This window comes from Agelaius tricolor, unplaced genomic scaffold, assembly GCF_023055355.1.
Source record: "Agelaius tricolor isolate 1412-34295 unplaced genomic scaffold, bAgeTri1.0.p SCAF_4, whole genome shotgun sequence".
NCBI lineage: Eukaryota > Metazoa > Chordata > Aves > Passeriformes > Icteridae > Agelaius > Agelaius tricolor.
Window position 1 is genome coordinate 27,541,564 of NW_027269264.1, and position 22,856 is coordinate 27,564,419.

At 36.4% G+C, this 22,856-nt stretch overlaps 1 protein-coding gene across 19 annotated transcripts in view; it reads left to right on the forward strand.

The window, feature by feature from the left end:
• Positions 1–22,856, forward strand: part of MPDZ (multiple PDZ domain crumbs cell polarity complex component) — a 93,377-nt gene that overhangs the window by 5,302 nt on the left and 65,219 nt on the right. For 16 of the 19 annotated variants that reach the window (XM_071424993.1, XM_071424992.1, XM_071424994.1 and 13 more), the window contains exons 2-10: positions 2,967–3,037; positions 3,494–3,660; positions 11,884–12,105; positions 13,089–13,228; positions 15,032–15,245; positions 17,342–17,470; positions 18,713–18,916; positions 20,269–20,383; positions 22,696–22,784. In XM_071424993.1, coding sequence (XP_071281094.1) covers positions 3,022–3,037; positions 3,494–3,660; positions 11,884–12,105; positions 13,089–13,228; positions 15,032–15,245; positions 17,342–17,470; positions 18,713–18,916; positions 20,269–20,383; positions 22,696–22,784 — 1,296 coding nt within the window. In that variant the 5' untranslated portion in view covers positions 2,967–3,021. Of the gene's footprint in view, positions 1–2,966; positions 3,038–3,477; positions 3,661–11,883; positions 12,106–13,088; positions 13,229–15,031; positions 15,246–17,341; positions 17,471–18,712; positions 18,917–20,268; positions 20,384–22,695; positions 22,785–22,856 lie in introns of those variants that run through there. The other 3 variants (XM_071425008.1, XM_071425009.1, XM_071425010.1) reach the window with 1 other exon arrangement.

Below are 22,856 nucleotides of genomic sequence, written 5' to 3' on the forward strand. Positions count from 1 at the left end.
GGTGTGAAGATTGTTGTATCCTGTATAGAAGAGGTGGTTTTGGCTTCAGGTTCCTGTGATACAGACTGCTAGGAGATTGCAAAATGCGGAAATCAGAACTAAACTCCCCACTCTGCATCTAGAAATGCCATTATAAAAATATCCAGTATAACAGAATTAGGCCATTCAACAAGTAATCATGCATTCCATTCTACTTCTCACTAGCACATTGTTGCTAAAATACTTAGAAGCAAGCTGGTTTAAAGGCCAGTGTGTCCTGTAGTGGGTGATGGTGTTTCTGGATACGTCTCTGCAATGTATTTTGGAGAGATATGTGGTTGCTTCTCCAAGTACTTCACTATGTTAATGTGCCACTAAGCTGGTGCTGGCAGATCCCACTTGTTAGCATGGATGTGGCACAGCAGGAGCAGTCGTGTGTCTATTTGTCCTTTCAGAGTGCAGGCAGAGCGAATAGGGGTCATCTTGGCCTGCAGCACTGTAGAGGCAAACATGGGTGTCCCTCAGTGCATTGCATCTGCCTCAGAGGAGGTGTCTGAGGGAAAACATTCTGATGACAGTTTTGGTCTTTCTCATGCTTATTGGTGATGTCGACAAAAGCATTAAGCTGACCAGCTGGGAAGGGATTCCCTACTAATATAAACCCAAATAAAGTGAATAAACGGAGAGTTCAAAATGGATTTGCTGATACTAGCATGGTGCTAGGGCAGTATTCACTCCTCTCTAAAGCATGAGATGAATAGAAAGTAAGTAATGAGTGTCTTAGCAGAGCTAAGGACTTCTTTTCATTGCAAATTACATGGCATAATTTCAGCCTATAGATAAGTTTAGGACTTGTGTCTGCTTGTAGAATCCTCTGCTGTAAGTTGTTAGAGTTCCTATCTTCAGAATTACATGAACACAAAGATGATTGTGGGTACTGTCACTTGTAAAATTTACATTTCTCGGCACAAGAAGAATGAAATTTTAGTCAAATTGAGTCATAAAATAAAACAATATCCAGCTACCCCAAAAGGTAGAGACATTTTAGAGCTGCATCTCTTCTTGAGGTTCTTGCAGAGCTAAAGCAGAACAGTAACCCTCTATTTTTTCCTGAGTAGTTTCATCTGTGGAACATAAGATGTTATGTGCTTGTGCATATAGTGCTGTGATAAATGAAATAACTGAAAAAATACTCAATTTCTTATTTTTTGCACAGCTCTCTGGTTCCATCCACTACACAGCCCCAAGGATAGGTATTGAGAAAGAACTGGAACAGTGACACAGGAAAGAACTGCTTTGATTTGAATTGATACTGAGGAAAACATCTACAAGCATGGCATAAATACCTCTGATTTTAAATAGTGGCTCTGAATAGAAGTGATAGTAGTTTTTAATCTACAAAGAAAAGCTATGGGTGATAAAGGTTTGGGGAAGTCAGCTTCTTTCATAACATTTAAATAATCTCATCCAGCCCTTCCCGTGTAAAATAGACTTTGTTTTGTCCTGTTTTATAGAGTGACAAGGTGAAAAAAACAAGATATATTTGAGTAGTTTTTCAGATCTGGTAATCACATGTTGGGATTTTCCTTGCCAAGTAAGAAAAAAAAATTATAAAGGCTTATTTTTACTTAAAAGCATAATTTGGACCATGGAGTCCAAATTACTTTGACAAAGTCAGGTTTAAGGGGTTTAATAATAATCCTAAAAAGGATGATCAGTGATTCTGTATCAATGTATTGTCAAATTCAAATGCAGTCTTCAGAGAGGTTATTACTCCCCATTCTTTTACTGGGCTGGACTGGGCTCTTGAGTAACCAGATCTAGTGGAAAGTTCTCTGCCCATGGCAAGTTTGGAACTAGGAAGCTTCAGGCATATTGAAACTAGGGAAGTCATATTGATGGAACTTGAAACCATTTTAAGTCCATTTGGTTTGCTTTTTCTGCACAAACTGCAAACAGTATAGGCTTTACAAAATGATCAGATTCTATAACTAATGATCCTGTTAGGCTGTCTTATCTAGTGATCTGTCAACATCATTCCTTTTCCTCTTTTTATCCAATGTCTCAAGAAAGAATTACTTTTCTTGAGTGCTTTGAGGTCACAGTTCTGCATGTTTTTAGGTTCTCCAGATTGAAGTGGGGATGCTGTACTGGTTTTTTCCTACTATAAAGAAAACAAACTGTGAAAGATAAGATCAACAGTTCATACACCTGCAATGATATTTGAACACCTCACTTCTCACCTATCCATCTCCATCAAACGTGTTCTGTCACTGCAAATTTCTGAGCAATTGCAGATGTACATTTTTAAAAAGCCCCAAACAACCATTAACAGCAGCAAAAAAGAATAAGCAAAACAATTTCAGAATTTCTTCCTCCCAGTGTGGAATTTCCTTCCTGGAAACCCACACTGATAAAAACTCAGCTATCATCCACATCTGAGTGTCAATTCCATTAGATGTTAATAGTAGAGGCTCTAGTGTGAGAATCCTACAAGCTTGTAGCCTTGTGGTTTATATGACTTTTCTTTCAAAGGTGACTGTAAAAAGTGTGCTGTGGCTCATGTGCCTGAAATTGTCAACACAATTGACAATTGAGCTTGAAAACTGATCCCGCAGGGAATGTCTTTTTGTGAATCACTGAAAAGGAAAGCAATGAAACTGTAAAATTTCAGTGGCAGCTATGATTCATAGTGTCTGATTAAAGCAGTGCAGGACATGTTGTGCAACAGTATGCAGACAGCTACTTTGATATGGAAATGCAAATAAATTACAAAGTATATTCCTAAAGCAATTTTCAGGAAGATTTTGAACACCAAAGTGAGTCAGACTTTGACTTTGAGGTTATTTTAATTATCTGTGAAGATAGTTTTTTTTGTGGATCATTATTTTGCAGTTTATTGCTTTCAAAAGTCAACCTCTTTTCTTTCCCTTCAGAGCTTAGTATTTCTATAAATGTGACCTTTTTTTCCTTCTGTTACTTTTCAGGGAAATATTTACAGTCTCTTTCCAGTGTTGAAATAGAAGCTGAGAAGCAGAAAACATGTTGGAAACAATTGGTAATTTTTTTTCATTTGTATCACAATATTTTTGTGGCCACATTGAGTGGGTGTGATAGATTTGGGATATGGGTGTATACTGCTGAAAGAGGTTTTGAAAAAAAATAATATACTGTGCTTAGAAGTGCTGTTGTGTTTGGGTTTTTGTATTTGAAAACAAAATTTGTACAACCATATGTTTAGTGTATTTGAATTTGAGCCTGTTGTCTTGATTTCATTGTTTTATTCTTTTCTTGAATTAAAAATTTGCATAGAAAAGAAAGATGTTTTCTATTATGACTATTTATGCCCCTATTTATTTGCAGTGGACTGTAGCCACAGTTCCTGTAACTGAATTTCAATTAAGGCTCTTTCATTTTGTAACCCACTTCTTGATGGACAAAAATACAATTTTCATTGGCTTCTGATTTATGCAGTCTAGAAACTGCTGCTGACTAGGAATGATTATTGCTACAGATACTCATCGGGCCCTCCAGGCCATGGAGCGCTTACAGACAAAACTTCGGGATCGAGGTGACATTGCAAATGAGGAGAAACTGAGCCTATTAAAATCAGTGCTGCAGAGTCCCCTTTTTAATCAAATTCTGAGCCTTCAGACTTCTGTTCAACAACTGAGAGATCAGGTAGGAAAAGTAGTCTTGCAAGTGCAAGGGGAAACTTGCTAAGGTAATGCAAATATGTTTGTGTTTCTGCTTTTTGAACAGTGAAATAGCTTAAACTAAACATCTGATCCAAAGGTCTGGGGACATACCACATGGACTTTTTGGGGCTTTGTTGAAGCTATATTTTGTGCATGTGATTTTTATGTGTATGTGATTTTTATGTGTATGCTCATTACTTAAAATGTGCAGTGTAGGGAAATGGTGATATGGGTGGGGGGGTAACATAAAGCTTTTTTTCTCTGACCTTCAAAAGGAGCATGCTTTCTATGAGGTCTAGAACTTGTTTCCTAGGAGCCTTTTTTTGCTCCTTTGTGTCTTACCCTGCCAAAATAAGGATGTAGAGGGAAGCTGTAGAATGGTTGACTTCAGAAGGAAACGAAGATCTATTTTGTACTTTGTATAGGAATAAAAGATCAAAGAGAAGCCAGAGCTCTTGCCTCCTTTTTGCTTGCTCAGGGTATTAAGTATTAATTTTCTGCATGTTTTCAATGAGCTTGAGAAAAGGGTCAGCAGCTTGGCTAGATTGACTTTATTTGTGGCTATAATTTTCTTGTCAGCAGAATAAGAATTTGAATAATATAGAAAGTAGTTCAGTAACTGAATTAGGACTAAACTATGTATCTGGCTTTGCAAATTGTCATTCCTGTTGACTCCTCCAAGATGGCCAGCTCTGTCTGGTATGCAGAATTGCTGGTGGGAGGGAGCAGACTCTGCACATGGACCTTATCATCAGTGTGGAGCCTCATCTGGTCTCTGACCAGACTATGATGAGACGGATTCCTCACAATCCTCACAGTACTTCAGCTGTGCGGCAGAAGAATGCCCTGTAGCCCTTTATTGCTTCTTGTGGAACATCTTGATGCTATTTTGCAAGACAAGAAATAAATTAGAATGGTGTCTATATTGTATTCATCACAATGGTTTTCAAATTTTGTCTGTTTAGTATTTAGAGACTTAATGACATTGGAGTAATTTAAAAAATCTCAGGAAAAAAAAAAACTGTCCTGAGGGTTTGCTTGCACTGCCATTTGGAAATGAGAATTTAACAGTGACATCCAGAAATTGTGTGAATTACATGGAGAAGACCCTAGGAACATGTAGTGAGAAGTAAAAGTATGCCTGAAACATTAATAAATATTTTCTAAATGGCAAATTAAATTTTCACTTTTGGACATTAGCTGTGTAGTTAAAGGATGGCTGTCTTTTTAAATACACTTTCCTAAATTAGAAAATGAAGCAGAAGATACTAGGATAGGTAATTTAAGTCATGTATTTTTTAAAAAGCAAAGAATAACTTCACTTTCTGTCCTGACTCTGCAGGTTTGTCTGTGAAGTAACTTTAGTGATCTGTGCATGTTGCATGGTATGTACCCTGGTCTATTTGACAGGGGAGCTATTTGGATGTGAATTCCTTTTTTTTTTTTATGTGTGCTTATATGAACACTTACACGTGTAAATATATGTTTCCAGCATTCTTAGATTTGTGTCAGTTCTTTATCTTGTATTTTTTCTGTAGAATTTCTTCCCTACAATATGACATGAGATTATTTGTTTTTATTTTGTGGTAAATATTTACAAGGCATACTGAAACGGGACAAAGAATAAAAGCATAAAATAGGTAGTTATGTTAAGAAAACCTGTGTTTTCATAGGTGCACTTTTGAGGACACCATTCAAGAACACCCTTTTTACAACTGTCAGGGTACTGTGCTCTTGAAGCTCTTAAGCAACAGGTTGATGAAAGCTGCAAGGCATGTGAGTAGTGACCAGTTTTTTTTGGCCAAGCTGTGTCAGACTAAGGAGAGAAGTTGTATCCCTACAGTTGCAGTCAGAGCCATGTTTGAGACAGGATGACAAACGGTGCTGGCTTGTGCAGTGACAAGATGTTGCAGCTTCTACCCACTGGAGATAAGGATGGCTAATTTTTTTTATGTATAATGATGAGCTGCAGTGACAGTTTAATGGCCATTTGATTCTTTTCGAGGTGAAGTGTGACAATCTGTTTAACTGCCCCTCTCTTTTCAATGAGTTTTTAAAGAGCTACAAGACTACTGCAAAATTCTTGAGGACGTCATCTTTTAGGACAGTGTAGTTTAAAAGGGGATGGGAGCAGGGAAGACAGCATGGCAGTTTACTTTACAAGTCAAACAGATTCTTTGCAAGTATCCCAGCAGAAGTAGGTCAACCAGTGAGACTTCATTGTGGACCTCTAGGGTCATCAATAAATTTCAAGGTAAAAATGTATTCCTGGCTTGAGGCATTGTGTCTTGAAAGCACAGAGATGATAGTGAAAGTCCTGCCCTCTATTTGGGCAGTGTGTGGACTGGGTGGTATGTTGCTTTACCTTGAGGCATGGTCTAAGGTCAGCAAATCTGATGCCTTGATTCTTATTAGTCGGCTTTAATGTTGAGGAGCATTTTTTTTTCCTAAATGAGCAAGCAGGATTTGTTTGTACTGCTAAACTGTCATTGTGAAGTTAACTGAAGTGAAAAAGTCTAAGCACAACAAAGGGATGTTTTTTTGTGACTTACTGTTTTGACTTCAGAAGTCTCTTGAACTGGGGAGCACTGAAGGAAAAAAAACATTTTTTTCTTGTCTCTTTCTGTCCTTGTTCTTCAGTTAATGCTTGTTTTCTGATGTTGAAGAGCAGTCTTGTTGTTTGAAGATAAGACAGAGACAGAGAAGAAAAATAGAGATTGTGGTGTTTAAAATATTTTAATAATATTTTATTTTCTTTATGAAATATTTTAAAGAAAATGATTGGACTATGTTAGCATCCCTGTCCCGCTTCTTTTCTATTCCTTTTTGTCTCTCAGTTGTTCAGCTCCTCCTCCACACCTTGTCCTATCTCTTTTCCACTCTGCAGCCACATAGCTGTGCGAGAACAGAATATCTAGTGGTTGGCTCAGATGGCAGGGCTGCATTTCTCAGTTTTGGGGTTGTTTTTGTTTGATAGTTTGGTTTTTTGTTTGTTTTGGGTTTTGTTTTTGTTTGTTTGTTTTTCTGTTGTGTTTTTTGGTTTTGTTTTTTTGGTTTTACTTGTGAATTTGACCATAGTTTTTTCTTCACAATGTAGTGAAGAAAAAGGTAGTGGGTAGCAGCTGGATGTCTGTACAAGAGAGGATTTAGGGAAGAAGTGGGAAACTGTCTTTTCCTATTGCTGGTGAACACTTAATATTGTTAACTCAACTCTATATTTTGGACAACTAGAGATTTTTAGTTCATGTTTTGAGCCCCTCTTGGCAACAATACTGTTTGTGCTTTTAAATGAAGTGATAACAAGAAATGCTAATTTGGGATCTACTTCATCTACTCTGCGGATGGAGCCATAAAGGTGCAGCCAGCAGAGTGGTGCTGGTGCCAATTCCTGTTCCTGGCAGCTCAGGGCCCTTTCCTGCTGTTGTGCATGTTCTCTGGCTTGTGCTTCCTCCCTTCCAGTGTGATTGCAGTTGCAGCTGGCCTTCTTGCTACTCAGGAATCTTGAAATCAGTCTTGTGCTTCTTGGGGTGTCCAGGGTTGCTGCTCAGTGGCTGCAGTGCAGAAATACTGAAAATTTCTTTTTGTTGAATAAGTTGAGACCTAGAGATGTTGAGGACATTGCTTTAAGTTTTGATACAGTACAGACATGGCTTGTGTTGCTTTTTTGTTAAAGTATTTTGAGCTACTGCCTGTAAGCACTACTTGATTGTATTCTCTGTCTATGTGACTAAAACATATATTTTGTCATAATAAGTGGTATTTATGATTTTTTCTTTTTATCTTATGCAATTTTTGTCCATGATGGAAATGTTTATACCAGCAGAGAAAGCCAATCAAGGAAAAACAGCATAAGCAAGCTTATAAAAAAAGGAGTAATGTCTCATTCCGTAATTATACAATCAAGGGGCTATAAAGCTACTTTTTAATGGAATTATGGTAGTTTGCAAAAGTAGTGCAATTTGTAAGTTAAGAAAAATATTTCATTTTAAGATTTGCGCTTGAGGTTTATTGCTCCCCCTGGAATGACCTATACTGCTGTGGTTAGCAAGAATACATAGCAGTTGCTCTCTAGTTTTTTGTGCTATAAACCTGGATTTCGTGGGGCATGTGGAAGAGAGTGGTCATCACATTTCTGCTTATAAATATGTCTTGGAATTCTGAACTTCTACATTAAGAACTACTGTAAATATCACTATAAATGTTTTTATAGTTTTTAAGGTGTAACCATGTCTGTTTCAGAAGAGGAGATGTGAAATGTGAGGTTTTTGCACAGACATACAGAAAACTTTATTCTGTTAACAGTTGAACTTTTTTTTTAGTTTAATTGTTTCTTGGAGTTTTTGAGGTCAGATGAAATTTTATGTGAGGTTGGCTTCATGCACTAAGCACATTCTCCATTAAATATGAGCTGTGTTTGTTTAAAAAGGGTGTAATGAAAATGAGATATTGCTGTCAGTTGCTATTGATGTGACTGTGTTCAATACTGTGTTGTAACTGTGCTGTTGTACTGAAATTTTGAGGAGAAGGTTTTAAAGTTCTAGTTAACCTAGTCTGAACTGGAAGGTTATTTTTTCCTTTTCCTGCAATATATATAGTATGCAAAACTTCCTTTCAGTGGTATTTTAACCATTGTGCAAATAAATATAATCTATTTTTTTCAGAATAGTGGAGTTGTTACTTCATTATGTGTATTAGAAAAACAAGAACAACTTCCATCTTTTGCTCTGAAAGACAATGGGAAAAGTCAGTCTATTCCTGTATGTCTATATACTCAGAAAAGTATGGAGAAAGGATGAACTTTCAAATGGAGGAAATAACCACTGTATTTGCCGGTTTGAACAGGACTTGGTCAGTGAAAACATACAATGTAGAAACTAAAAAAATTAATTGTCCTGTAGCTACTTCTGTTTCAGCATGAGAATGTGCAAATTCTCTACCAGGGAGAAATCCAGAATTCCCTAAGGACATTGCCTTACCTTTTTTGAAAAAGTCCTTCAAACTTGAATAGAGAAAAGCACGGTGATACTGGACAGATGTTCAGGTGGAAGAAGGTGACTACTCTGCTTTTAGAACACTGCAAAAAGTGCAATGAGCTGCCTAAAGCAATCAATCCACTGTTCAGTAGTACTAGGAGAACATACTTAAATCATAGTACAAGTTTGAGTGGTACAAGTAGTATTTTGGATTCAGATTAAGCATGTAATACTAGTCATAACGGCAATGTGTCATACTCTAAAACCTTTTATTTTTGATGTGTAGTTCCATTTGTTCTTTGGTGATTATAGATACAGAGAGTCTTTTATGGTATACTAGAGAAAAACAGTATCATAATGCAAAAACCATTTATAACATCCATACTATTTTAAAACTGACATAATTTTGTTTACTGTGGTTTGATGTAGATTTTTATGCATGACTTTTCTAGTGCAACTTGCTCCCTACACATTTGTGTGTAAAGAAGTACTTTAGATACATGAGGAACATAGGCTTTTTATGCCAAGAGAGGTTTCGCAAACTGGGACTGTCTCTGCATTAGCAGTCTGAAACATTGTGTGGTGTCGTGGAATAAATTCAAAGCAGGGGGCTCTCAGCTACAGTCAATTTCTGTGACATAAAATTCTGTTTCTCTCCTTTTTGGCCAGTGTGGCTTGTGTTTTGTAAAGTAGAAGGTGCTCTAGCTTTCTGTACATTTCAAATTTTGCTTTTAGCATTATTACAGAATTTTCCCTCTTTTGTCTGAGAAACTGACTATACACTCTACTCAAAGTGGGGAATTCGCACACAGTTGGGTTTTATAAGACTATCAGTAATACCAATGACTTTCTACTTTTGCCACCCTGAAATGTGAAACATCCAGAAGCTCCTGGATGAAGGAGTCCCCAGGACAGAATAATGCAGTTAGAATGGTGCTAAATGAAATTGCAGACATTTAATGTATTTTTCTCTAGGTGTAATCATACTGATTGAAGTCAATACCATGCTCAGCTGCTGAGCCTGGCTCACTTAGTTTGAAGTTACCACTCCAAAAGCTGCACCAAAATAGTTTAGTGAGCCCTCACTAATGGACATTGGATAAAATTGGTAGTTTTTACTCGTACTGTTCTGTTCTTTGTTTAGGCTAACTTTGCTGGCTTTGCCAGAGCAGGTGGTTAGTTCTCTAGGGACTGCTTTGACCAAGAGTGCTCTGAGGATGGTAACTTACAGCAGAATGGGTAACTCTGTGCTATTTTCTGCAATGACCACTGCGATTTAGAAAGAGAACTTGAATCTAAGACTTACTAACATTTGTGATACCAGACCTGTATACTATGGCCTTTAGGTGCACATGAAAGGTAGTTCAGGTGTGTATCTCATATACTCTTAGGCTGTTTCGTATGAATGGTTAATTGCCATAATTTTAGATACTCCTAAGGTTAATGATTTCACCAATTACCATTTTTTGTGGGAAGAAGCATAGCAACAGCCTCTATAAGAAGATTTGAAGATGGAGGAGAATAAGAAATAAAGCACATAATTGACCAAGTTCAGCTATACAGTTTTATACATTGAAATGGACAACATTGTGAAGGTGGAAGTGAATTAACCTATTATATGGCCTTATGCAGATAAGAAACACAAGTATGTCATAGACTTCACTAGTTTCAAATCCATTCATATAATGTAAGGGGAAGTCTTGTATTCTCAAAAGGGTAGAATTTGATTATGTCTCTGCGTTTTGTTATGTGTAATGAACTGTGAAACAAGGCTTACCTATCTGTGCATTACAAGCTTTCCAACACAAATGTATGCGGTCAAAGAAAGTGCATATGTGTACATTTTAGGCGTTACAATTTGTTTGAAACATAACCCAAATGATTCCTCCCAAGTATGGATAAAGAACATAATTGTTGGGATATAAAAATCCCTGCGTTCAAACATCAAATTTTCTTCTTTACAGTTTTTTTAGGTCAGAGCAGACTTAGAAATGCTAATGAAAACTTTTCTTTTTAATGCTGACTTGTGGTATTTTTTCTTTAACTTGAGGGCCTTCCCAGCCATATAAGTTGTTCAACAAATTATGTTTGTTTTATTGCATTTTCCTAAAACACTCAGATGAGATGGAATTGTATGATGGAGAACAATATTGACCTTTTAATAGCTGGACTGTTGGAGAACTGATATGATAAACCCAATGGATGTAACATGCTTGAACAATTGAGACTGGTGCAGTAGATATTTCAGAATATATTTACTGTTTTGAAATTTTTATTGGTACTTGAAGTATAAAATATGACTTTAAGGAAGGGGAACCTTAGGTTTCTGTACTGTGATGCAGAATGCTAGAAAGTGTGCATTGTCAAACTATGAAAAGTATTTGAAGTTGCAATAATAGTTAGTATGCCAGGCCAGTAGGAACCAAATTTATCTGGAGTAAAGCAGTACCAATTGAAAGTCAACAGGCATGTGGGACAAAAGACAAATGACGGTTTCTGCTTTACCTGAGCTTTATATCACCAGCAGCTATTAGATTAGTTGGCACATATCTGCTGGGAAGAGGTGATTTACTATGGCTGTGCAAAACAGTTTTTTTTCTTTTCTGTTCTGAGAAAAGTGGCTGTAAAGTCTGTGTAAGTGTATGATTGTGACTTACAGATCAGCCTGGTGGTTTCAGACTTGTTCACTAATCTTGTATTTAATCCTAGCTCATGCAGATAGTAACATTGGTAGGTATAGTACATAGTGATGCAGAGACCCTGACCAGTGAAATTTGTTCTCTATGTAGCTGTGTGATTTACTTATTTTTTCATCAATTTGTGCATGCTTCTTTTTAAAATTGTAAAACAACTGATAACATTTTTTGTTTTGTTTTTTGGGGTTTTTTTCCTTAAATACTGATGTTGTAGAAAACCTTTGTTCTTGTTTACCTCTAGCATAGTGATGGAGTACTTCAAGATGCTATGGTGATGGGAACAAATGAATTTTAGACAGAGTATGGAAAATAATTTTAAGTTACTCTAATCAATTTGTTTTGTACTTGTAGTGTGCAACTCAGTTATACTCAATTGGGTATAAATATTGAAGGTAATTTTTCTCCTTAAAATGTCTGTTTAAAATTGCAAATTGGAATTTCAAGTACTTCTGATGGGCAGTTGGCTTATGATAATGTCCTTACCTAAGGAGGTTTATGCTGTGTCTATAAATCCGTGTTGCCTTCAATCTTTTACAGGTAAATATTACTCCTTCCATACATTCCAGTGGTGAATTCCCTCAGCTTCTCCATCATGGTGTACACATGGGGTCCTTGCCACTTAATGAGTCATATTTGTTGGCTCAGCAGAATGGCAACCCAGCTAATGTGTTAGAAACATCAATGAGATCCATTACTCCTCAGATTGATGGCAAATTCTCTAGTGATGACTTCGAGCAGCTGATCAGAAACATGTCCCAGGTAACCCTATCATATAATAACTACAAAATATGGATTACTGATTATATGAAGATTAAGATACATGTGTATTTATTTAAAAGCAATTGAGTTACTGTACAAACCACAATACCATTTATGTATAAATAAAAGTAACCTTTTAGTTTGAAAAACAATTAGTAAATGAGAAAGCAGTTGAAAAACTAGCCCTGACATAGTCACTCCTAAGCTGTCCTTACCTGAGCAGTGTGTGTCGTACAGATCAGCATGCCATTATTTTTTCATGCTCATTGTAGAGCTGCTGCTCTGTGCATGAGGGAGGTACTTTGTCAGAGCATGCTCTTGTATGCATAATTAATGAAATCTATCTGTTTCTTGGAAATAAAATGGAAAATTTTGACCTTGCTGCATGCTGTTCTCTAATCTTACTACTTTCCTGTAGTAGGCAGAAATGGTGCACGAGTCCCTTCAGTGGCTGGAGCTGGGAAAGCCCAAGCATATTTTCTCGGATTTCTCTATTTAATCTGTAAGAGAGCAGGATAGGAGAAGTCTAGTGGTGTTCAGGAGAGCCTTTTTGCATAGTCCAAGTTTTTTTCATCTTTCTGAAATTCATCTGTTTCTGGTTTTGCTTGAAAGTTGTCCTGTATCCTCTAAAATAGATATACATACATATATATATATATATATTATTCAGTCACTACTAAACCAAAACTTTGTATATTTATCTTTTTTCCCTGATTTCCTCTTCTGGGCTGTAATAATATTTATTTCTCAAACATTTTCTGTATGATAGCAAGAAATTGGAAAGGAACAACTGTGTTTCAGTTATTAGCTTGTATGGTTTTGCCCAGCTGTAGTTGTCATTAATTAGTGACAACTTATTTGTTTCAAAAATTAATTTCCAAGTTGTTTGCCACGTTTATTATTGCTGCTTTTCAACATTTTTAACCTTTGTTCATTTTTAACCTTTTAACATTTGTACCCTTTTTTTAACTTCTGCTAAACAGGGTCGTCTTGTTGAGATAATTGACCTTATTAAACCTCTAAGTGGTGGTCTGGGCTTCAGTGTTGTGGGACTCAAGAGTGAAAACAGGGGAGAACTAGGAATATTTGTGCAAGAAATCCAGGAGGGAAGTGTGGCACATAGGTAATATTACTACTGAATATTTTACTATACCAAGTGTGTATATGACACTGCAGTTCAGTTGTGTTACTACTGTTATTTTTATTTTTTTGTTATTTTTTACCTTCTGGTACAAGGACATGTTTACATGTTTCTCTCTTCATATTCTGAGCATCATCACACATGTGAAATTACTTGCCACAATTGATGTGATGTTGAAACAGTCATCGTATGAACTGTTCTTAATTTACAGAAATTACAGATGACTTTCTCTGCGGTTTTAAATAGGGAAAAAGAGGAAGCTACTGTTCTGTGTCATGCCTTTTAAAGTAGAAATACGTATTTTGCCATCGTTGAATGCACTGAAGAACAATTTGATGCAAAAAAGTCAGCTGTATCTGGCAGTGTTATTTGTTAGGTAGAGTCCCTAGAGCAGGTGTGAAACCCAGATTTGAGGTCAGGCAAGTCTTGCCCTAAAGTCAGGGATATTCACAGAGATACTCAGCTGATATTACGGAAGCTCAGTAATAATGTCTTGCTGAAATTATGCTTCAGACTTAAACTCAGATTTCACAGCTAATGTTGAGAGAACTGCCGAGGCAGCACACAAACTCAAAGGTAAATGGCAGCAGCACTGGTTCACTGCAGACTAGTAAAGTGTGTCACTGGTCCAAGCTGCTTTGTGGTGTACTCTGTACGTTGTGTGGAGAGCCTGAGTCATGTTGGTGCTGTTTCTCACTGTGCTTTACGGAGATATTTTTGGATTATTTGTGATCTGAATATTCACTGTAAGTCTAAAAAGAACATGGGCAAGAGAGACAAGAACATGGTATACAGATTTAATTGTAGTTAATCAGGTACAAAATGTGGCTTGCTTTATACCCTACAATATTTTTTAGTCTCCCCAATTTCCACTTTCTCTTTTTGTTTTCTTTTCTTTTGGTTTAGGTGAGGTGGCTTTTTTTTGTTTGTTTTTTTGGGGTTTTTTTCTGTTTGCTTGTCTCTTCAAGTTGAAGCTAAATAGTTTTTCCCTACCTTGGTGCTCTACCTGGGTTTCTTGAGTGTGGGTGCTCACAAAGGGTGTTGTAATAGAGATTCTTGTTTTCCTTGCTGCCCTTTTTTAATCAAAGCATTGCCACTTTGGGATGCAAAGAAGTAGTGGAAGAAAGAGAGGGTAATCCAGCTATGTAGGCTTCATTCATTTCCTTTGGAGTAGATGTGAGGAAGGACTCAGTATGTGATTTTACAGTGATGCTTTCTTTGTCAGAAAGCGATGAGGTTTTTTAGATTTGTTCAGGGCTTTTGTTTGGTTTCTTTCTTTGTCCTTTTTTTTTTCCCTTCTCCTCCCCCCCCCCCCGCCTTGTTTTTCAGCAAAACAAAATTTGTTTCTGTAACATAGTGATGAAAGTGTGTTCCACTCCATGGTTTGATGAATATTTAGAATGGGTGCACTGAACAAAGTGGAGCACTTGGTCTGTAAAGCAAGATGCTCAAAGTCTAGGATAAACATAAGTTCCCAGGCTGTGGTTGGGAGCAACTGAGATTAATATACTTAGTCTCGCATGGGAGTTCAGGGAGAGAAAGCTGGCTAGGGGGTAGTCACCAGGGGAAAGTAGCAGTGGGATTAGCTTCAAAGGGAGCCATCACCAGGATGCCACATCAGCTCCTTTCAGCAGCACTGCAGGGGGGGATTAAAAAAGTGAGGGGAATTGAGACCAGGTTATTAAAAATCCTGTAAAGTTGTCAAAATACTGCAAATTCTGTGGCAATGCTTCCTTGATTTTTCTTTTTTGTTTATTTTGTCATCTGTTTACACCTGTGTGACAGAGATGGAAAGCTGAAGGAAGCAGATCAAATCCTTGCTATTAACGGACAAGCTCTTGATCAGACAATTACACATCAACAGGCTATCAGCATTTTGCAGAAGGCAAAAGATAATGTCCAGCTAGTTGTGGCTAGAGGCACTTTTCCTCAGATCATCAGTCCTGTAGTTTCCCGGTCTCCATCTGCTGCTAGCACAGTTTCAGCCCATTCCAACCCGGTGAGTATAGCTCAAATATCTGTGTATTCAGTTCTGGATGTGCATGTACTTACTGCATATAGTCTTTTGAGTAATTTTTGGTAACTTGAATGTACATTTCTTCACAATTCTTGAGGTTTTTCTTCTATTTATCTTTATTATACCTTTTCCCTTTAAAGACTAGAAAATATTCTGGCTTGCTGGGGGAAAAATCTTCATCTTGGATGTATTCCCTGCTCCCATCTGCCAAATTATCTGTATCCACCAGTGCAAATGCAGCATGTTTACCTTACTTGATGAAGCTTTATTTTGAGGTTGCACTAAACAGGATATTTTTTTCTTTGCATTCTGCTTAAGCAAACAATTTTTTGAGGCTTTGTAATCTGATCTGCACCACCAGCTGGATGGGTGCTTTTGTGTTTGTTTCTCTGTTGTCTGTTAGCATGGGAGCTCCAGTGAAATTACAAGATGTGCTTAAGGACTCCCTAAAAAGCAGCTCTACTACAATTCCTTTCTTATGAGAGCTTTTGCACATCTACGTGTAGACAGCACAGTTCAGAAACATGGTGATATCAGGCTGATATTAACTGTACTTTCTCTTCCTCTTACCTCACTCATGTAATGGATTGTCCTGGGATGAAGCAGCCTATATTCAATTTTTTTATATTCAAGTTCAGTCTTCTGTGGCCCTTCTTTAAGGGAGTCAATTACCAGAAGTGTAGAGAGCAATCATTCTGGAAAAAGGAACTGTTTTTTTAATCATTAGTATAACGATTAAAAAAAATAATTATATTATTAATTCATTATTATTATTATTGTTATTATATTTTTTTTATTTTTATTATTTTATTATTTTTATTTTTATTTATTAATGATTATTTATATAATCATTATATATATATCATTATATTATTCCTTTAGTGGAGGAATGTCAGAAATGTTCTTTATATCTGTGTACAGGAGGGCAGCTGACTGACCTAACTTTTCCTGCCAGCACGTAGGGGAAGCTTGTTCTTTTCCAGTATTGCTGTGACAAAATTGTTATCCATGTGATTGCCTCTGTATTCGCTGAACAGCTTCCCTTGAATGAAAAGATGTTCCTTACAAACATTCCATAGCTGCTTCTGGTTTGTTTAGTGTACCTTTCCCAGTTTTCATGTTCTCTTTGCTTTCAAATGCAACATACTAGGAGCCATTCTCTTTCCTTCTGGCTTTGCTTTATTGTACTGGCTTTATGTTAACACTGGATTTCCAAACAGGTACCACAGGGCTTTGAGTTTGCAATACCTTGATTATTCAAAAAAAAGCTTATTTTAAGATTATACCTGGTGTAGCACCAGCTGTGGTTTTAAATTTCAGACGAGTTTACTGTGGAAGTTCTTGTTCAGAAGAAAGAGTACCATGAGCTTCCAGCTGTCCCTTCAAGGAGTGCCCCATGCGAGTGAGATAGGATTTGCCTTTCTTTCAGAGCAGTTTTGCCCCTTTCAGAACACAGTCTGCCATCAGAATGACTTCATTCTCATGCTGTTGCCATCAGACAACCCAGAAGAATACTACATGGGGCATTTCTGTTACTACCTGCCTCACAATATTTGGTTCTGCTTTCAGACTTAGAAGTACTGAATTGGGATTTTGGTTTTTCTTTTGCTTTGTTGTAATGGCTGATGTGAACATGCCTGAAGAACAGACCTGAAAATTTTAATTTCCAGTCCTGTGTGGTTTTCTAGAAGCAGTATTTACTGACTGCAAAGGGGCATGAAGGTGGGCAGTGCTAGGCTGCTGCCTGTATTCGTTCAACGAGTTCTTGGAAGTTCTGACTCATTATTCAACTCTGGTTTGTATCAGAGAAGCTCCACCTGTTATAGAATTAGTAATTTACTGATTAAATATTATGTAATATCACACCTAATAGTAATTTTTGAAAAGGTATTATATGTAAATCTTCCTCCAACTTTCCATTATTAAAAACATACTCAAGAAATACGAGACAATATGCTGCAAATTCCTATATGCATATGAATAGTTTGACTTGATAATCTTAAAGGCCTTTTTACACCTGAACAATTCTATGATGCTATGTTTTTAATCATTTGCAAGCTTTTATTTATTCCTTTTAGGTTCACTGGCAGCATGTGGAGACCATAGAGCTGGTCAATGATGGCTCAGGTCTGGGATTTGGGATAGTGGGAGGAAAGTCAACTGGCGTGATTGTTAAAACCATCCTTCCAGGAGGGGTGGCCGATCAGGTAAGTTCAACCTACCTCTCTGTTACTGTTCAGTAAGGTGTGAAATTACTCATTACTTTTATGATCAGACCAAACAGTAGTAGCTTTTATCCAAATAAATGAAAAAAAAGAAACAGTAATTATGGAAAATTTTCCTCTGTAAAGGTGTCTTTAATGCAGGAGTCTGCATTTGAATGTTAAAGATGAATTAGGTTCTAAATTACATTTTCAAATCTAGTAACATTATACACGTTGTGTGGATTTACAGTCTTAATTCTTTCACGAGTGTACTTTCACAAGTGTATGAGGTTGTAATCAGGGGTGGTGAGGTTGAGTCAAAGATTGACTTTCTGTGTCCTAATAGCTAAGAGCATCTGCTTTTCTCTGCTGAGCTTACTGAAATTTGGAGCAGGTATGTGGCTTCACGTGTCTTCTTCAAGACACGGGCTCTGCTCTTGCCTGAAGGGGTCATGTGAATTGAATTTGGTTTTCACACCTCATTTCAAGCTTGTTCATTGGACAGGTACCTTTGGCTGCATTTATGATGGTCAAGGATTGGGTAGGCACAGAGACTGGTCAGTCTTCCAACAATAGTAGTAGTGGCCTGATAACAGGGCCTGGAGAGGCATGGACAGCATTTACTGCTGTCCTCTTTCCCCTGAACAGGTAGATAGGTTCCTTTTACAAACCTGTCTTTTTAACACTCATCATATGTCCTAAATTCATATGAAGCTTTTTTATTAATTAAAGGTTATTCAGTAAGAGACTAAACCAGTGTGAATCAGTTTAGATAGCTGGATCACAGGAAGAGAGAAATGAATTTTATTTTGAAGTCATGGTTAATCCTGTTACTACTAGTAGTAGCTTTTTAGTATCAGTGCAAACCTTAATATGCATTTCTATTCTGTTTTTTGGATGTGTGCTTGAAAATGGAACCCAAAGTTCTGCAATCTACATGCAGTTGTTAAATACCAGTAGGAGCTGGTAGCTGTAGCACATTTTTTGTAGCTAAGCACATTTTTTTCTCTGTGCTTGGGTGATGTCTTGAGAAAGGATCTCCTGGATATCTCTGGGGAAATTCCTAATAAAACTTGTGTGCCATTAGGCAGCCTTCTTTTCTTCTCCATGTTATCAGGATATTGACTTGGCATCCAAAAAAAGTCACCTGATTCATATGTCATAAGTGACTAAAGCTATGTGCTATTTTTCTAGTTAATAGTACATGGGAGAAATGGCATTTTTTCATCATTATTTTTCCTTCAGCATGGAAGACTGTGTAGTGGAGATCACATCTTGAAAATTGGTGATACAGACCTAGCTGGAATGAGCAGTGAGCAGGTGGCACAAGTTCTCAGGCAGTGTGGAAATAGAGTGAAATTGGTAATTGCAAGAGGTCCTGTTGAGGAACCCCTTCTACCCGCAGTTCCTCCAGGAACACCAGTACCCACCTCTACACCAGAGAAACAGGTAAGCAACAGTGAACATATGTAACCCATTGCAAACTTCTTTTCTTTTTAACTGCTCTTTAAATATCTTTTGTATTAATTTTGTATCTGTTCTCAGAAGCTAGGATTTTCTTCTTCAGTAGCGCAATTCTGGAAGAATTTAAATGTAATGAGTCTACAGTGCAAGGAACTGTATTCTTGAAGACTTTTGGGATTAAGGTTTAGGACTTCAATAAGTATAATCTGATTAACAACTTGTTCTGAGTTGCTTGTAAGGGTATGTTATTACATTGGGACAACTGAAGCAATGCAGTCTTTTCTTCAGCACTGAGCTAGTTGAGTCTTTAGCATTTCTCTGTCTGCCTTTTTTCTGTATTATTTCATCTGTTCATCAGAACTTTTCTCCCTGTGCCAAGCAGCACACAGATGCTAATCCTTTCGTACATCACCTGTCACTGCTCATTTGCTAGATATTTTCTAAAAAAAGTAAGCCAGCTGCTCCCCTTACTCCCCTGCTGATGATTGTACTTTGTAGCTTTACTCCTCTACAAGTGTCAGCCACTTAAAAAATGCTGTAAATATTATCATGACTTGTCAGCTCAAAACCTCTACAAAACTGGTAATTTGCTTGTTTTTAACAAAGTCTGGTTTCATGGGATTTAGAAACAGTACTGTTTTGCCACATACTGCAATGGCCAGATACATTTAAATGTAAATATATCAAGTAAATTAATGAGAGAGAGTTATAGCAGGTATTAATGAAGATTGTAATTATTTAGCTAGCTGGAAATATAATTGTTATATGCTAAAATGAAATTTTTAAGCCTTTCAAAAGCAAAAAATACAATTGCCTGACTAGTGATAGCTTTTAGCATATTTTAAATTTGCAAGTTTTAAAAAGACACCTATAGTTAATGAACAGAAATTTATACAAGTAGAATAGAAAATACAATTTGGGTTTTTTTTTCTTCTTTTTAATAACACAGCAGTCTAAAGCTAGTTCTGAGGAGATCCCAGAAAATCAGCAAGCTACATGTTCATATACATATATATGTAACTTGCTGTACAAGAAATGAATTGTTCAATTTGTGCAAATTTTACCAATCATTTTATCAATTAAATAATGATTTGATAGGTTGAAGGTAATATCCCAGAGTAGTGGGGTGAAGGAGGACATGACCTGACCTGCATTGCTTTACTGGGAGGAATGTTACCTACCTCTTGTTTGACAGATGAACAGCAAATAAGAACAGAAGCAAATTTCATACTTCCTTTTTTGTGGTTTTATCTAATTTTATGTGTTACTGACATTAAAGAATGTGGTGAATCTTTAAAGAAAAAGAGCTTCCTTTCTAATCCCCCTTTTCTTTTTAGGATGATGCTTCTGTTGATAGCTGTGAGGATGGGGAGAAATTCAATGTTGAACTCACTAAAAACAACCAGGGTTTAGGAATAACTATTGCTGGTTACATTGGGGACAAGACATCAGGTAATTGTTGATTCCTGCACTTTATTATGCATTCTATTGCATACTATGGTATATGTGCATCAAAGACTTAATTTTGATATAACTTCTCTTAAAAGAACCCTTAACCATTTAAAATCTATTTGAAATTTGAAAAGGAGAAAGAATGGTTTTCATTTTTTAAAAAGGATGTTCAGAATAAAAGCAATTGATATTATTAAAAAATCCCACCTCAGTATTTTTAAATCTCTTTTTATCTTCACTTTTGGCTAAACTCATAGTTGCGTGGTTTTGAAAAGCAATTGTAAAATAGTTTGAGCCCTTTCTGTTAGAAGTAGCCTTCTTACAGGGCAACACAGTAGCATTCTGCATAGTTTTTTAGAGATTGTTATTAATTTTTAAACAATGTCCATAATGCTACTTGCACATCATAAATTCTTTACTGACTTCTGGATGTAATAACTGTTTCTTCATCTGTGTGCTATGGCAGACAATAAATAAGTTTATTTAAAGAAATAAATGCAGAAATGTTCATGGACAGTTGCTTATTTTTACTTCATAATTTCCACTACATTTTTCACAAAAATAATCCAGATCTCTCTTAGGCTTCTTTAGGGGAAATTTGGCAAATTCAGTAATGCTAGGAAGGGATGTCTTTTGAACATGTCATAAAGCTTCTCAAAGAGCTGTTGCTTTGATTTGTATATTGTTTGAAAAATGTATGGATTATGGTACATTCCATATTTTTGGCAGTTCTAGCTATAATTTTTTGGATCAGAGATAACTGGACTTCCACGGGACCAGACAGTCAGAGTTCATGAAAGTCCACTCTTTAGCAGCTTCTAGTTGAATTTCAAAAGGCAAATTTAGATGTAGAACATGTATAGATCTGAGAGCACATTTTGACTGATTTAGTATTTGGGTGTCATTGGTCTTCAGTTTGAAATTACTGTGTTGCATGTAGCTATGTTAGAGAATATCCGTGTCTCAGGAACTAGTTAGGTAACTCAATTTTGTGGCATAACAGTTACGGAACAACTTGGCTGTCAGAGAAGGAGTTGTCATGTTATCTTACAGCTGTTACAGGATATAAGAATGCTTGGAAGTTAGGAGGACCAGCTTTGTAATTATGCACAAAGCCTGGGCAAACAAAAACCCAGCCCAACCCCCTGCCCGCCCCAAAAAAAACCCCAAAACCTGACAGAAATACAGAGACTTCTCAATGAGATGACTTGAATATATATGTAATCTTATTTTTCCGAAGCTGAGTTGAGTCATTAACCCTCCTTCCTTATAACTTTTGTCATATTGAGGGCCATTAAAAAGATAGCTTGAGGTCTGCAAAGGGTGTGACAGCTTTCAAAATATATTTTTTAGTGTATTATGTTCACATCAAGCATATTCATTTAATAGAGTGAGAACATTTATTGAGAAAAAGTCGATGCTGTTAAGATTTCTGATACCAGTGTTACAGGCCTGAGACCATCAGAGTGATTTCATGCCTGTTTACGCTGTTATTTCTCCTGATTTAATGTAAGCTGTGCAAAATGTTCATGTAGGAACTCCATATATTTGTATTTTATTGAGCTGTTGAAGTTGTTTCAAAGCAAGTGTGTTTTTCTTGAAATGTTTTCTTTTAGTAAAGTGTCCTTTCTGTAGGTGTTTTCTATGTATTATTTTCCTTTTGATTCAAAAGTAGTAATTAGTTAGTAACTAAAATATTTTTGATGGGTGTTTTTTTGTTTAATTTTGTTGTTCTGTTTGAGTTTTTAAAACTTTGTGACCTTTTTATTAAATAGTGATAACGGCAGTTAAAAATTGGTTCAAACATAAAGTTGTGTTCCTGTTCATTTATAATTTTATCAATATGGCAATTCAAACATGCATTTTTTTAAGCTGTTATTAGGTACATAGAAAATTCAGAAATTGCTGGATTAGTGTACTCAAGCTGAATTTTCTGTCCAAATCTGGCAAAAGTCAGAAATATGTTTTTTGTCTATGCTGGTTTCAACATTTAGATTAAAGGAAGTTATAATATTTCTTGTTTTGCATCAATAATATTTCTTGTTTTGCATCAGGAATTGTGTATTTGGCATTGTAAGGTTTTGAATTAAATCTGATCCAATGCAGACAGACAATCTGGCTCATTGTTTAAGATGATAATAATATATATGTTTTTCTTAAATCATTGCCTTCTTTATGATTCTTTTATTATCTTATTTTGGGATTGTTTTTTCTTTTTTATCCCCTTTATTGATTGGTGCCTTTAGTTGCATTATTTAAATTGTTTCTTAATAAATCAGTTAATTTAATTTTCTCTGTTTTTTTCATCCCAGAACCTTCTGGTATCTTTGTGAAAAGCATTACAAAAGGCAGTGCTGTTGAACATGATGGCAGAATCCATGTTGGAGATCAAATTATAGCTGTAAGTAAACGCGGGATGAACTGAGATCGCTTGTCTACAAGACTCTGCTTCTTGATGTTGCAAAGAAAAGCT